The sequence below is a fragment of the Pholis gunnellus genome, assembly GCF_910591455.1.
Source record: "Pholis gunnellus genome assembly, chromosome: 18".
Lineage (NCBI taxonomy): Eukaryota > Metazoa > Chordata > Actinopteri > Perciformes > Pholidae > Pholis > Pholis gunnellus.
The window spans coordinates 12,670,659-12,685,634 of NC_136545.1; the positions used below are offsets into that span (position 1 = coordinate 12,670,659).

The 14,976-nt window shown below is 46.1% G+C and overlaps 1 protein-coding gene across 1 annotated transcript in view; it reads right to left on the minus strand.

Moving 5' to 3' along the window:
* Positions 1-14,976, minus strand: part of ric1 (RIC1 homolog, RAB6A GEF complex partner 1) — a 29,388-nt gene that overhangs the window by 3,686 nt on the left and 10,726 nt on the right. Inside the window, exons 3-24 of the mRNA XM_079179667.1 lie at positions 11,186-11,265; positions 10,205-10,312; positions 8,451-8,596; positions 8,004-8,140; positions 7,207-7,298; positions 6,712-6,800; positions 5,638-5,782; positions 5,473-5,521; positions 4,951-5,190; positions 4,631-4,843; positions 4,044-4,082; positions 3,740-3,850; positions 3,533-3,622; positions 3,269-3,429; positions 2,797-2,935; positions 2,570-2,686; positions 2,049-2,456; positions 1,640-1,951; positions 1,329-1,487; positions 794-930; positions 409-689; positions 21-233 (exon numbers count right to left, since the gene is read on the minus strand). Coding sequence (XP_079035793.1) covers positions 21-233; positions 409-689; positions 794-930; positions 1,329-1,487; positions 1,640-1,951; positions 2,049-2,456; positions 2,570-2,686; positions 2,797-2,935; positions 3,269-3,429; positions 3,533-3,622; positions 3,740-3,850; positions 4,044-4,082; positions 4,631-4,843; positions 4,951-5,190; positions 5,473-5,521; positions 5,638-5,782; positions 6,712-6,800; positions 7,207-7,298; positions 8,004-8,140; positions 8,451-8,596; positions 10,205-10,312; positions 11,186-11,265 — 3,466 coding nt within the window. The remainder of the gene's footprint in view (positions 1-20; positions 234-408; positions 690-793; positions 931-1,328; positions 1,488-1,639; positions 1,952-2,048; positions 2,457-2,569; positions 2,687-2,796; positions 2,936-3,268; positions 3,430-3,532; positions 3,623-3,739; positions 3,851-4,043; positions 4,083-4,630; positions 4,844-4,950; positions 5,191-5,472; positions 5,522-5,637; positions 5,783-6,711; positions 6,801-7,206; positions 7,299-8,003; positions 8,141-8,450; positions 8,597-10,204; positions 10,313-11,185; positions 11,266-14,976) is intronic.

Sequence of the window (14,976 nt, forward strand, 5' to 3'; positions counted from 1 at the left end):
GATTAACCGTTCGTGATTACCTTTGTTGGTGAGCAGAGAGAGGAAAGCATCGTGCGTCTGTGGCGAGTGTTGGTTGGAATGAGACGACGAGGCCGCGTCCGTGTCTTTGGACCTCTGCCCGAGCCCGTCCAGCCAGGTGTTGTTGCTGGAAGCTGCCTGAGGGGGCGCTGTGTCCATGTCGCTGTTCAACAGGCTGTCAGCTGACTGCGACTTCAACAGCCGAGTGCTCAGCACTTAAGAGCAACAACAACAAAAACACCATGAAATATTGGGATTGAGCCAAAAGTATTGCGAACTGGGGCAGCAGAAACCCCAGTTCACATGTTAATAACGTACTTATTGATGCGGTCAATTATGTATAAACGGGTTCATTTTGAACCTGTACTGCATGGATCCTGCGTCACTCACCTGTGCGACAGCGTCCGTTCTTCAGAGGCGAGCTGATGCTTCCCCCAGGAATAACAGGGAAGGGCCAGAGGAAATCCTTATGGAGTCTCTTCAACGCAGAAACAAAGTCCTCTACGCGAGCCACGCGGTTTCGCTCGCGACACAACCAGCCAATGAGTTCGAAGCCCAGCTGTGCAGAGAAGCAACCGAGGTCGCGGAGGCGCACCTGCTCCAGGAGGTGGCGGGCGTGGCGCCAGAGCATCATGTCAATGTACATGTTCTCTGGACACTCCCCGTCCCGACTGACAGGAATCAAACACAGGATGAAGAGAGAGATGTTAAGGGGAGGACATTTTAAGGAAGACAAAATCTAAGTTACTGTGTGTGTGAGTGTGTGTGTCCATACCCTCTGGAAGAGGGTCCAGAAGGCATACTGAAGGTCTTCTGCAAGTTGAACTTGCCCGTAGCGATGGCGTCTGCCGACTGTGACAAACTGATGCTGCGATTTCTGAAGAACTCAAAACCGCCAGTTGAGCTGGGTTCCTAAAGACAGAGATGCACAGCTCACTATTTCCTGTTTTCAGCGAGGGGCTACCGGCCTTTTCGAGACCGAGAGCTTAACCAGGCCACCACCGGTTGAGAGTATAAACGCTTGTGGGTACAAAGCATGCTGGGATTTCAGATCTAGATCAAACACAGCTAAGAAGTGCTTGTGCTGCGTTTCTGTGAGTCATCTCTTTACGACAAATCGATCTGAAACGTCATTTACACACATTCCTTGTGTGCTTTCAAGTACTGATATGATGAAGGCATCCTTAATGAATATATTTGTCCTGGTCTTACAGCAGGAAGTTGCTTGTAACTTTTCCTAGACCAATATCTATCGACAAAGTGGCAAGCAGAGGAAATGCATATTTGTAGAGATTACAAAAGTTCTCTACCTGAGTGGTGGGCGTTGGGGGCGGAGTATCCATCTCCCCGGAGCCGATGGCTTTGAGGAATCGGATCATGTGCCTGCAAAGGTCCCACTTGCCCTGCTCAAGCGCCGTGTTGAAGAGCAGAGTGGCGTGTTGTCTGCTCACTGCTGGGACCTCCATGCTCTTTACAGAGAAGGGACGGAGGAGAAGAAAGATGGAAGAGACGGAGACAGATGGAGACTACGTGAGCATTTTATGATATCATGGCACCCTAATCGCATTTTTACTGCTTCTGTCCTCGGCTGATGTGCATGTGGCGTCAGGAGTGTCACTACCTGCAGTATAATCAGATACGAGGCTGCCGTGTCCAGGTCTTGAGCCATGAGACACTCCTCAAACAGATCTTTGGGGTTCCCCACAGCGGCAAACAGGTAGTTCCACAGGGCGTACTCCGTCTTCCTGGCGCAGTGAACGATGGTCTGGAGGAAGAGGGGGAACTCTGTGATGAACTTGGCCACGGTGGGCAGCAGAGGGTCGGGGATGGGCTCCCGCGATGTGGCCTCTTCCTCCAGCACGACGTGCACCATCAGCTCCATGACGTGCGGGAAGTAAGGGAGGGAGGCACATGACTGAGCCAGCATCAAAGCCTGCGGGAGAGAAAGAATGGACTCAGTTCAGGTACTTACTGTTACCACCATTCTTTTACTGAGCTGAGGTGCTTGAGACGGGACGCTCCACACACACCTGTTCACCCAAGTTGCGAACCAGCAGCTGCCGCAGGATGTGATGGAGGTAGATTTGGGAGGTCCTCTCCACGGTGCAGTAGGGGAACAGCGCCTCCAGGGGCTCAGAGGCTCCCTGCAGCCCGTCATAGAGCACAGTCTCGTTGGTTGCCCCCAGCACCAGGGCGTCCTCGAACAGCACGGCCAGAGGGTAGATATTGATGTGGAAGGGCAGCATGATGCGCCTGGAGAGGAAGGAGTGGGGCTTGCGATGGTCTCGGGGAAACAGCGGCAGCCACACTTTCATGCCGGCCTCGCCGCAGGACAACCACAGGGCCTCCAGCAGGTGGCGCTTCTTCCTGTTGGAGCGACAGGTGGTCCACACATTCTCCACACACTGGGCCAGCACCACCGGGGGACAAAATGGTAGCTAGGGGGAGAAAAGAAAAAAAAAGGTGTCATAGGTTCTTGAAGAACTGCTGCACAACACAACTTGTAACTCTACTCTACGTCACTACTGCATTGCGTGTGGTTTGGACTCACCAGCTTCTTGTTGTTGGCAGGCGTCTCCTTCTCCCGTACCTGCGGCCCTGAACGGTCCCTCTGCAGCATGATCAGCTGGCCAGCCAGATTCAACATGATGCTCTCTGCCATGCAGGCCTGAGATGGACACACACACACACACACATAAAGCATGAACGCACATACACCTACAGAGACAGTATAGGCCCGCCAGAGAGTGAGTGTGTGTGTGTGTGTTACTGTGTTACCTGCTGCGGGGCTTTCAATGTGATGCCAGTCTCTGTGCGCACAGAGGTGAGTGTGACGGACACCACGAGGGCCGGGTGAGGGATGTAGCGAGACATTGACACCTCCTGCAACAACTCCACGCTGGCTGTCGGGTGTGGACTGAATAGAGGTAAACATATATAGCATGACTTCCATGTAAAAAAAAACAACTAAAAAATTGAAAAAAAATCTGTTCATTAAAACAAGACAACGTAACAGACGTAAAAAATGTAACGCTGAGGCCCAGTTCTGTCATGTGATGGGTTTTAGTTGGAAAGCTTTTAATAAAAGTAAAAATACTATTATGACTACTGGTGCCGGGGATTTCCCTGGTGCTGGAGTGTGTGAAAAGGAAGAAAATGTGCTGAACGTGGAGAACAGTATCAAGTTTAACCAGAGGATTTTGGCGTTAAGTTCAGACTGGATGTGTAATGTGTGTAGACGGGAGCCCACCTGTCGTTCCTCCTCTCTAGGCTATAGAGGCAGATGGAGCAGTCGGCTCTGAACAGGATGACCATGTCTCTGAAGACGTTGAGCAACAGAGTGTCTGAGTGCAGCTTGGTGACGGACGCAAAGGCGTTGTCCAGGTTAGATGAGCGTTGATAGAGCCTCAGCTGGTGTCAGCGGAGAGAGAACAGAGGGGAGCGTTGCAACGAGACCGACTCGGTAAAAAGAAGGAAATCATGGATTTCATGAGAAGTGGCGCCTCCGTCTTACCTGCTCTTGCTGGTCAATATAATTGTAACAGGCAACCACCACAAAGTCCTTCCACCAAGCCAGACCTCCCGTCACCGTCATGTTCTGCTCCTACAGAGACGCAAACGCACGTTAACACCATCTACCTCGTCAACAACACTAAACTAACAAAACTTAAAACCCTAAAAATGTGTTTTTTTTTTAGTTATCCTCTACAATGTCACAAACCTGAGTGATGTTTCCGAACAGCTTCCATTTCCTTGTGAATAAGGAGTAGTGTGCAAAGCCCCGCCTCCCTGCTACAGCCATGCACTGGCCTGCCGTGTCTATGGCTGCAAACTGCGCACACACACACACACACACACACAAACACACACACATCCATAAAGCAAACAATAGAATGTCAACTATTTACACAGAGTACAAACACACGCACACAAAACTAAACAGTTTTATAGACATTTTTATTGACTAGCGCTTGTCGTGTTTGTTGATCGTACAGCCACCTATCAGACAAGAAATGGGTACTCACCCGTATAGGCCAGTTGCTCTCTAGGTATGTGCTGTGAATCTAGAAGAATTCAAAAAAAGATATGAGAAATACAAGATAATCCACTATAGTTCTTCATATCCATTGAACTCTATACACACACACAGGCAAGATTGAGGCATTCGTTGAATAAAGCTCCCTGGTGATGTGAGCGGCATCAAGCATTATTAGCGGTTAACAGTATTGACTGCTTCTTTGTATCACAATGTTCTCTTTTATGATCCAGAAAACATTACGAAGCAGATGGAGCTCCATCTCAGACTGGAAGTTTGCAGAAAACCCTTTTTTTTTTGATAATGGATTAATCGTAAAGCCCAAAATGCCAACTACTTAAAAGCTCCTGCTTTTCAAATGAGATCATTTGTAGATTAAATTGAATACTTGATGGATTGTTTTTTATTAATAATGAAAGTAATCACAGCCGTAAAAGCCTCTATTGCTGATGCTACACAATGGCCTGAGGCTGCAGTGAAATAAAATAAGCTACCAAGTAATATTCCAAACACTCTTGTCACCGTTGCATAAATTCCCCCGAACAAGGTGTGACGACATCCTGCACGAGTGCTTACCTGGACCACGTGCCAGTGCTTGTGTCCCAGTAAAGTGCTGAGTCCCTGAGAGAGAGAGGAGTCGGGGTCGGGGGGGTGGTGCAGCGGGCTGCTGTCGGGTGGGTGCAAGTGTGTGTGCGGGTGTGTGTCGGCGGCGCTGTGGACCTGCGAGGGGTCGCCACAGGTCAGGTAGAGGCGGTCTTCACCGTGGAGCAACACCTGCTCCTGGTTACTCTGTACAGTCGACAGGGGAGCGAACAAGAGTGTGAGTGTTTACTGTGTGTGCGTTTGTGTTTTGTGTGTATTCACACAAAAACACCTGACAATACGTTTTCTCTCACCGTGCAGGGGTTGACGGTCAGGGCACTCTTGATGAAGTGGAACTGCAGTATGCCGGCCTGCAGGGAGGGGTGAGGAGGTGTGGCCATCTCCTCCTCCTGCTGCTGCTGCTGCTGTTGCTCCTCCTCCTCCTCCTGCTGCTCCTGCTCCTCCTCCTCCTCCTGCTGCTGCTGCTGCTCCTGCCTCTTCCTCTCCTGTTTGATAGGGAGCACCCATAGGTGGTAGCCCTCTGCTCCCCAGCTCTGGAAATGGCGGAGTGGAAGGCCGTCATTAAGCACGCAATGGCAACAAAAATACATTTTACATGTAAACTACCAATGAGTAGAGAATATGCTAAACACAGCCTCGGTTCCACTTCAATGAACAGCAATGTGCTTGTAGATAACAGGATTAAGAGGGTGCTGAATCTTAACATGACCACCACATGTGTGCTTTTAACATTGCCAACTGATTTTTTTTATATTTAAATGTCCTTTTTAAGTTAAAATGTAGACGGTGGGACGTAATGAAATAAATCCACTTGCCATAGAGCTGATTTTAACAGGTTCCTTCTTGGTACCATCAGAACAATACCTGAGGGGAGGACAAAACATGCAAAGATACATGAAAACAAGAACAATGTTAAGTGTGTATTAGTGCATTTGTGTGTGTGTGTGTGTGTGTGTGTGTGTGTGTGTGTTTCCACCTACGCGAAGTCCTCTCCCAGAGTGCAGATGAGGTGAGCTCCAAAGACACTCCACAGCGATAGGCCGCCACACTCCCATGTAACCATGACCACGCTGTAGTCAGGTGACCAGCAGATCAGCTTGACTGGGCCCGTCTTGTTGTACATGTCTGAACAGGAAAATGATGCAGAGAAGGTAGAAGGGTTCAGAAAGCTTTAGGTGTAGTTGTATTTATTTATTTATTCTCATATTTGACACTGAATCATTATATTGTGCTCTTCTTTATAACAGGGAAACCTCTGACAATTATGAAACGTTTCTTATAATTACTGACTTGTCTGAATGACAGTGCTCGATATTGCAGAGTGATTTTATCGTCTACGGGAAACTCAGAGCAGCTGAGGAAAAGTGTCTTGAAATGCAGGATTATACACCTTCCTTCCTTCCTTCTGCATGTTTTCCCCCCCCCACATGAATCACGATGTTCTTGAGCATGACTTTCTAACAAAGGATAATTCACACAGGTTTGGTTTTTGGACTGAAAAATACAAAATAAATGAAACTAAGATTATCACTATTTGAATAGTTCTGGAGTAAATCGTGTTAGAAACAAAATAACCCTGTGAATTGTCTTGGTGTGTTTGAGATGAAGCCAAGTCTTATATATTATACCTATAATACCGTTTTAATAACAGATGCATTATAATACCCAGTCGGGGCCATTTGACCTAGAATTAATTATAATGACATTACATGTTTGCAGTACTTCCAAAAGAAAATATTCAAGACTTTTGTCAATTAAATGCACATATCCTATAAACTCATTCATCGTTAGAATGGTAATAGGCCTTCACTGTAGTTCCCCCACTAGGGGGAGCTCTGGCTTTAGATAATCCCATTACAGTCCAGACTGAAACAGATGTAACAAAAGGGGAAACACAGAAATGTGCACCCAAGAGACACAGCTGAAGGAATGCAAGTTCTCCCAAGGAGGAATCTGTGCAGGGGTGTGATAGAGAGAGACAGAAGAACAGAGGAGAGAGAGAGAGAGAGACAAAAACAGGGACAGAGAGAGATGGGGAGCATATGCTGGGATACCTGGGTAGTGTTTTGGGGTGAGCTCCAGTTTGTGGGAGAGCTGCATGGATCCTGTCGTGGTGTCTATCATGTACACCAGCACTGAGCCGCTGTAATGAAAACAAACAGTTTAATTGTCATCATTTGTTGCCGAGGGCAATATAAGCTGTGTAGTAACACAATATGTGTGTTGTGTGTGATAGGAAATGATTTATTACAGGCAAAAAACAGAAAACGATGAAGGAGAGGGGGGGGAGCAGTGACGAAGAGAAAGTCCATCCAACCCGGCAGGTTACACAAACCACTGGGAGTTTCTGACAAGCACACACTAGGTAGGCCTCGGCAAACACAAACCGACAGTTCTCACACACCACACGGACAACAATTTATCTCTGTAACACACGGATGCAGACACACACACACACACACACACACACACACACACACCGCACCTAGGTTTTCTTCCCGTCACCGTATTGTAAAGATTTGTACAAAGAGACAGTTACAGACACATACCTGGCACAGCCAAAGGCCATCAGTCTGTACTTGTTGTTGACAGCCACACAGGTGCCATCATTCACATCTGCTGCCCAGACGCCCTGCAGCTGCTGGACACACGGACACACACACACACACACACACACACACACACACACACACACACACACACACACACACACACGCACACACACACACACACGCACACACACACACGGAACATTTATCAATTATAAATAACTGAATGTGTGTAATTATGGCCGTTGCAGGTCAGCAAAGCATGTTTCAACTGCCGTTTCCTTTAAACACATCACTTACATTTAACTTTAAATGTGTCGATACGTCTGAAAGCTGAACACACATCATCAGCTTGGTCACGATTTTAATATAACATTTATATCTTGGAGTCAACAACGCCCACTTTCCAATTTCAAGAACATCATATTCATTTCTCGCCAAAATATTAATGCAAGCTCCTCCTGTCCTTTTAGATGCAGAGATAGATCTCTTACAGAGACAGTCATTACTGTTTAAAAGCTGCCAAGATAAAGTAATGGTCGTGAGTCCTGTATTAAATCATATGATCATGATATGAATTTAAAATCACTGCGCTGCCATGGTAAGAAAATCTAAAAACTCGTTGACCGGGACATCAGAATCAGTGACTTTCATCAGCCTTTCAATGCAATAACTAGAACACATTTTTGAATATCTGACTTTTGATCTTCGGTTGGCCCCTCTGTACACTTTGTGTGTTGTAACGCCGGCAGTGTGTGTGTGTCTGTGTGTGTGTGTGTGTGTGTGAGTATTCTTACATCTGCGGTGATGGTGTTGCTGAGTGGTGTGATAAAGCCCAGGCGTCCGTCACTCAGCACCGCAGCAAAGCCGTCCAGGGTGACACAATACTCCATACAGCGGATATACACTCCTTCCAGGTCTAGAGAGGGACCACCTACACACACACACACACACACACACACACACAGACACACACAGAGACACACAGAAACACACACAGAGACACACACATATACACATAGAGGTTGAAGTACTCTATGCAACAAAAAACTAAAACATTGAACAAGAAAGTGTTTCTATCAGGGATGTTATTTGAAAGAACTCAACTTTGAACAGTTGAACAGGCAACCTTATATTTAGAATTTATTTCCCAGCATTAGAGAGTGATGCTGTTTACACCGTCAACTAGAATCATGTCTGCTCTCTTCCTCTGTGTTGTGCTGTGTGCACGGGTCTTCTCTAACCTCGAGCAGACTGCAGGTCGAGCGAGAAGGGGATCGTAGTGAGGCAGATGGCCTTGCGTCCGTTGCTGCCGAGCCCGTCCCAGTGCAGCACATGGAGATAGCCGTCTGCGGTGCAGACCAACAAGTCCTCCTGAAGGGACTGCAGGCTGGTGGGAGGGGGGAAGAAACGACACAGAAATGAGCATCGGAGGTCCAACAGACAGGAAAGAAACTGTGGAGGAGGCGGGGGGAACAAAAACAGGCAGGGACGGGGAAGGTAGGAAGAGAGGGGAACGAGATGACAAACAGCAGTGTTAGAAAACAGTGGACTAGTCATCATCCAGCTGTGGGGCCTGAAGCTTTTACTGGCTGCCCATGCCAACTGTCACTGTCTTCTAATACGCGAGGGAACAAACAGTGTGTTTGTGCGAGTGTGTGTGAAGCGCCTCATTGTCTATCAAAAAGTATGACAGGGCTCAGACTGATGATGGCACAATGGGACAACCGAAAGGAGAAGAAAAAAAAAAGCGGGCGTCAGAATGAAAGAAATGAAAGGAAGTTGAGGGCTTAAAACTGAGGAGGCAGCAACAACTTCTACTGTAGTTTCACAGCAGGAGACGCCCACTCATCTCCTGCACGATCAAGCCGTGCCTTTGAAATGCCAACGCGAGCGCTCTCGTTCAGACGGCTGCCCTGTAATCTCTGTCAAGCGCACACGTTGGAGATGTGACAGATGAACACGAGGACGTGAAAGATGCAGACAATATAAAACACAAAAATAAAGACAAAAAGAAAGTCGAGCAGAAAAGTTCTTGTCACTCAGCAAACAAAGATGTCAAGTTGGGAGGATGCGGGGAGGATAATGAAGAGGGACAAATAAACTAAAGAATAACTGAAATTAGCAAAGAGAGGAGAAAGGTAGAATGTCTCCAGTGATGTTCCTTGGCTTTGGTTATTTCTTCTCATCAAGAACATTATAATTTGGATACTTGTACCTGAGCCCAGTGTGTTAAAACAGGCAAAGGCTTGAAAGTGGACCAGTCTTCACACAGGTAATGCTGATTTAAAAATGTAGAAATCCTTTTCAGAGACAGTGAAGGAACGAATTCCTCCAGTTATAGCTTGATGTTGCCGACAAGCAATCCATCTCACTGAACTGAAACCTCCTCGTTTATCATGTGAATAAACACAGTCCAGATAACGCACGAGGGCTGATTTGAACCAGTTGCCCTCCAGCAAACACTGATATCAAAATTGTTCCTTCTGTCATCATTTCATCATCCGTCCGTTATCTTTAACCACTTCGGGGGCAAGCTGACATCGGGCGAAGGCAGCTAGGGTTCACCCGGGACAGGTCGCCAGACTATCGCAGCGCTGACACGCGGAGACAGACGACCATTTACGGGGCAATTTAGAGTCATCGATCAACCTGCTGCGCGTCTTTGGACTCAAGAGAACCCAGGTTAAAACGTGATTACCAGTGCGCTCGCATTAGGATACACAGTGAGCAGCATTCATTTTGGTGGTTTCAGTGTGTGTAGGTCTTTGTGAATGTGAGCTGGCGTCTATATGAGGGAGCGGTAGACTCAACAGGGAGAAACACAAGAGAGAGAGAGAGAGAGAGAGAGAGAGAGAGAGAGAGAGAGAGAGAGAGAGAGAGAGAGAGAGAGAGAGAGAGAGAGAGAGAGAGAGAGAGAGAGAGAGAGAGAGAGAGAGAGAGAGAGAGAGAGAGAGAGAGAGAAAGAGATAAAAAGGACGATAAGACTTCTTTCTACCTGGTTATAGGGGCCTCCAGGTCTACGGGCTTCTTCATCTCTAAAGACAAAGCGGGGGCACATTGCTCCTCCTTGTACCCCGGGGTCGCCCTCACACGAGGACTTCCTCTGTGAAAACACACAAATACATTAATTCATTTTCACTGATGTACCAGGAGAACTGTTGAGATCCCCAAATGCAAATCGGAGCTGAAAAACATCACTGAATACGCCCCGACTTGTCTGACCTCTGCTGGCATGCTGTCGAGGAATGTGAAAGAGGACGCACACACACACGCACTGTAGACACACCAGCATAGCAACACCACACACACAGACACACATTACATGGACACTTGATACACAGCACACTAACAGAAGGGTTTAGGAGAGGAAGAGAGAGAAACGTGCAAACACCCCCTATGCACATACTGTTGTGTACGTTTGGTCAAGGGCTGTTTGGAAAGCCTAACCAGAGGAGTGTGTTGCAGCAGCATATTAATGCATATACTTCTGGCCTGGAAGTGTAATGGTCACTTTGAAAAAACAAACAGGGGTGGCTGCAGCAGTTAGCTGTAAAATTTCCCCTCCCTGCTGTTATTAACCATATAACCCCAGCGAATTATTAATTACATATTTAGTCAGGAGCAAACAACATTAGCAGGATTTAGTACTTAAGCCCTCTTGTCTTCCTACTGGCTGCACTGATAGACAGCTGCCGGCTGATTGCAGCAAGCAAACAATCACGAAAGGGAGAAGAAAGCAGCCGACGCGCGTTTATATAAATCAATTTGGTAATTGTTTATAACCAGCAATGTCATTATAATTCGTCATTTGCAGTAATAACACGACATCGAATGTTGATGGCGTAGCCTCCCAGCACGCTACAGCTCGGCCCCCTCTGCTCACTTCACCTCAGTGCGTGTGCGTGTGCGTGTGCGTGTGCGTGTGCGTGTGTGTGTCAACGTCGTGTATGAGAGTTTAAATGTGTGCTGTACTCACTTTGGATAGACCGGCTCATAGAGGGATTTGTCATCCCCTCCACCCAGCACATCAAACAACAGGATGTAGCCTTTGGCAGTCTGGAAACAGAATTATAAAAAAACCCAAAAAAAACATCAATATAGTTGATCAACTACAATTTGATTATCAGACGGAGAGATGGAGAGTGTCGAACACTGAGAACACACAAATAACAACATGTTTCAGAGAGAAAGTGAGGAGGAACTGTAAACATGCATCGGGATGCAAATGGTAATTTACAAGTAAAGTTATGTAAATTATTATTTGAAGGACATCAATAATTTGCAAGGTGGGAAGCAAGAGAGAGAAATAATGAGAGGACCCGAGGGAAGAAGAAGTAAACAAAAATATCACCATCATCATCCGTTGGAGGAGACGGCAAAAGATTACACTAAGTAAGGAGTCTTGACCGGTATTTCATGCGTTTCTATTTCTCCTAATAAGGATAATGTTTGCAGCACAAGTACTCTCGTGGTTTAAAAAAATATTTTGTATCCCCTCCCGGAAATGATGGTTGACATTTCCCTGCACTGCACAGCGCTGAACAGGCCGAGCTGTTACTGATAATGATGCTCAAAAAAACCTAATTTGTCAGAATTTTCAAAAACAGTTGAAATGAACGCTCCGGGCTCCATTCTGTGGAGGAGCTCACAATATCTGTGATGTAAAAATAGCAGTTGCTTGTACTATGTGCAAAGAACGGTGCTTTTTTCCACAACCGCACGCACGCACGCACACACGCACACAATAGTGCTGTCTGGAAAACGGCTGAAATTGAGCCCGTAGACTGAAACATGACACGAAACCTGATCTTAACTCTGCTGTCAGCAGTGATGTGAATGCTTAGCAATGACTTTGTTAATGCTGCAGAGTCACCTGGAACCAGAGTGAGATCAATGCACAAACCACTATTCCACTATTCCGTTTATCCAGTGGTGCTTCTCTGTCTGGTGATGTTTTGCTCATAGTTGGTGGAAGCACACTGAAGGAGCCCTGGACTTTTCTAGTGTGGTGACAGAAAGCGAGAGCGAGAGAACGAGAGCGAGAGAAGCCAGGGACAACATGAAGCTCGACTAGAAAAGAGCAGCCAGAGAGCGGACGCAGCCAAACGGAGGCCTGCTAAAGCCATCAACAGCCTCGGAGCTCCACACAGCTGCAGATGCGCTACAAAGGCAAAAGAAACTGCTAAACAACAAAGCTCCAGCATGCATCCAATCTACATCAGATGTCTAATAAATATCTATGCTTCTGTTTCTTAAGACAAAGAAAGAAAAACTGTCAACATAAAGCAAGTTTAAATAGCTTTCTGATCCTTCAAATACTGCACATCTCAGCGTGAAAAGACGTGTCAGTTATCTTGTGATTTTGTGGGCTGATGATGGAGAAGTTGTGGCACGATACTGAAAGCTTCTTCTCTGATGAATAAAAATGTACATTTCATGCAAACATCAATGTTCAAATATAGGGTAAGTCCACATACGGTGGACTTAACGTAATCAATAGTAGAAAATACAAAAAGATTTCCATGTTATCGTTAACTCTGCTAATCACAAAACACCGCAAACATGTAGCTCACCTGTGACAGGCGATTATTTACTAAATCGTGATGCGTTAAGTAGTTTCGACTGAGGAACAATGACATCACGGAAATGAAAGCGGTGAGTGGAGTAGAAATAGGATGCAACAATGTAAAGACAGTACAGTTCTAGAGTGGATCTACATCTAGTTACTCTCCAACTGTGTTTTATTGACAACCAGCATTGGGGGAGGCTCGTCCTCATAAAAGGAAGTGCGTGTGAGACCAGCCAGCTACTGTACTTCAAAAGCATGCCAATTAACAAGAGGAAGGGATCTCAGTAGAGACGGGAGGGGGAGGGGCGGGAAAACTAGTTAACCACCTATAGGACAAACCTCAGCAGCGTCTCCCACTCTCAACATCTCCTCCCTTTCATCCGTAGTTTGATCACACAAGACACAATAAAGCCGTTCGCACAGCCAATTCATCTTTTCGTGGGACTATGATCAAGTTTACTTCATAAACTCATCTCGTGGGATACCTGAAGAGCCCCGGATGAAAGGGACGGGAGATAAAAGAGAGGGCCACAGTGAGATACGCCCCATGTCTTCCAGGACTCTCGGTGCGTTCACACATGCAGAGGTAATGATACAGGAAGAGGCGGGACGCCCGTTCTTTGTCAACTAAAAGCTCAATAAACAAGCGGGCACAAATGATTCAAAAGGCAAAAATGCACCCAGCGGCTTAATGTGGGGGAAGAAGTTTAAATAGGCCTCTCTCTCTTACGGCCAATGAAAAATGGGAGCGGCAACAAAAAAGCTGTCGTCGTTACTCAAGAGTTTTTCATGAGCCGGCAAAATAGGGTGATAAAAATGAGTGATGCCAGGACCAGCTCAGTTTCCACTGCAGGTACAGGACCACAAGAGTTACCCCTCTACAAAACATACACACACATATATTTGTGTGTGTGGCCTACTCTCTCTCATCCTCATACTGGCAACAATCGGAGCCGAATATCAAAATGCCGGTGATTCTTTTTTTATACGAAATGTAATCAATAAACCTGGTTTCCTTCATATAAGTGAGAGATTAGATGAAACCTTGTTCACTCAATTAGACGTGTTTTATGATGTCTCGTGGGCGCATACGCACGCTCAATAATCAGTAGGTAAGAGGCACATAATAGACAACACTGTAATTACAGGACATTAGCTCTCGTCACGCAACACTTCCTCTGCTTCCGTTGGCACGTCTACGCTATTCAAACTAACTGTTACGACTTGGGATGCTGCATTTGAAAGAGACAGACATCAAAGGATGTACTTAACGCTGCTGTGAAAAACGCAAGCAAATAGAAACGGAGACGAAAGTCTCTAGTTCAGGCTCGCACGTAGAATGAAAGACACGCAAGTCAGCAGAAAACTGTACGCCATGTATTAGCGTACTGGGGCCTCTTTTCTGCGTGTTCAAACAGGCTCCAGAGGTACACACACACACACACACACACACACACAGGCTGCTGGTGGATATCTGCAGTGGCTCCCTGAAAATAAGTGCAAAAATGTGACCACTCAAACAATGCAATAGATGCGTATATCCAAAGTACACTGTTCAATTAAATTCTAGTGCTGGAAAAACACAACATAGGATAGCAGTGATACGTACATATAAACCTGAAGATAAAACGTTACCGTCCCTTTTCCAACAAGAACCCATTTACCAGCGATCAAGGAGGGACACGATAAAAAGAATCTAATGCAGCACAGCAACACAGAGAAAAGCCTCACAAATATCGAGCTAATGTGCGACCTGGTTATTGCCTCCACATCTGGAATGTGTGTGTGAGAGAGATAAGATAGGAACATGTGGGTTGCATTTGTTTACAAAAACAGAAAATGCTGCGGAAAATCGGCGACTGTGCAATTTCAGGAGTCTGCTCTTTTTTATTTCTTTTTTAAACATTCTTTCTCCCCGTTGACTCCAGCTGAACAGTTTCTAAATCACAAGTTAAAAGTACCGTAAACATATTTGTATACTTAATTAGCATATTCTTATATTTACATATGGTAATAATATGTACTTCTTTGTACGTGGAGCTACGTCTCAGCCATAAAGAATTGGTTGAAAACACATTTTGGCCTCAGACGGATCCCGAAACACACACAAGATGAGCTAAAGTATTTCCCGTGTTTGAAGATCCTTTCTCGACTCTGCCGACTGCTTTAGCCGTTTCTCTTGCACTCTTTACACACAC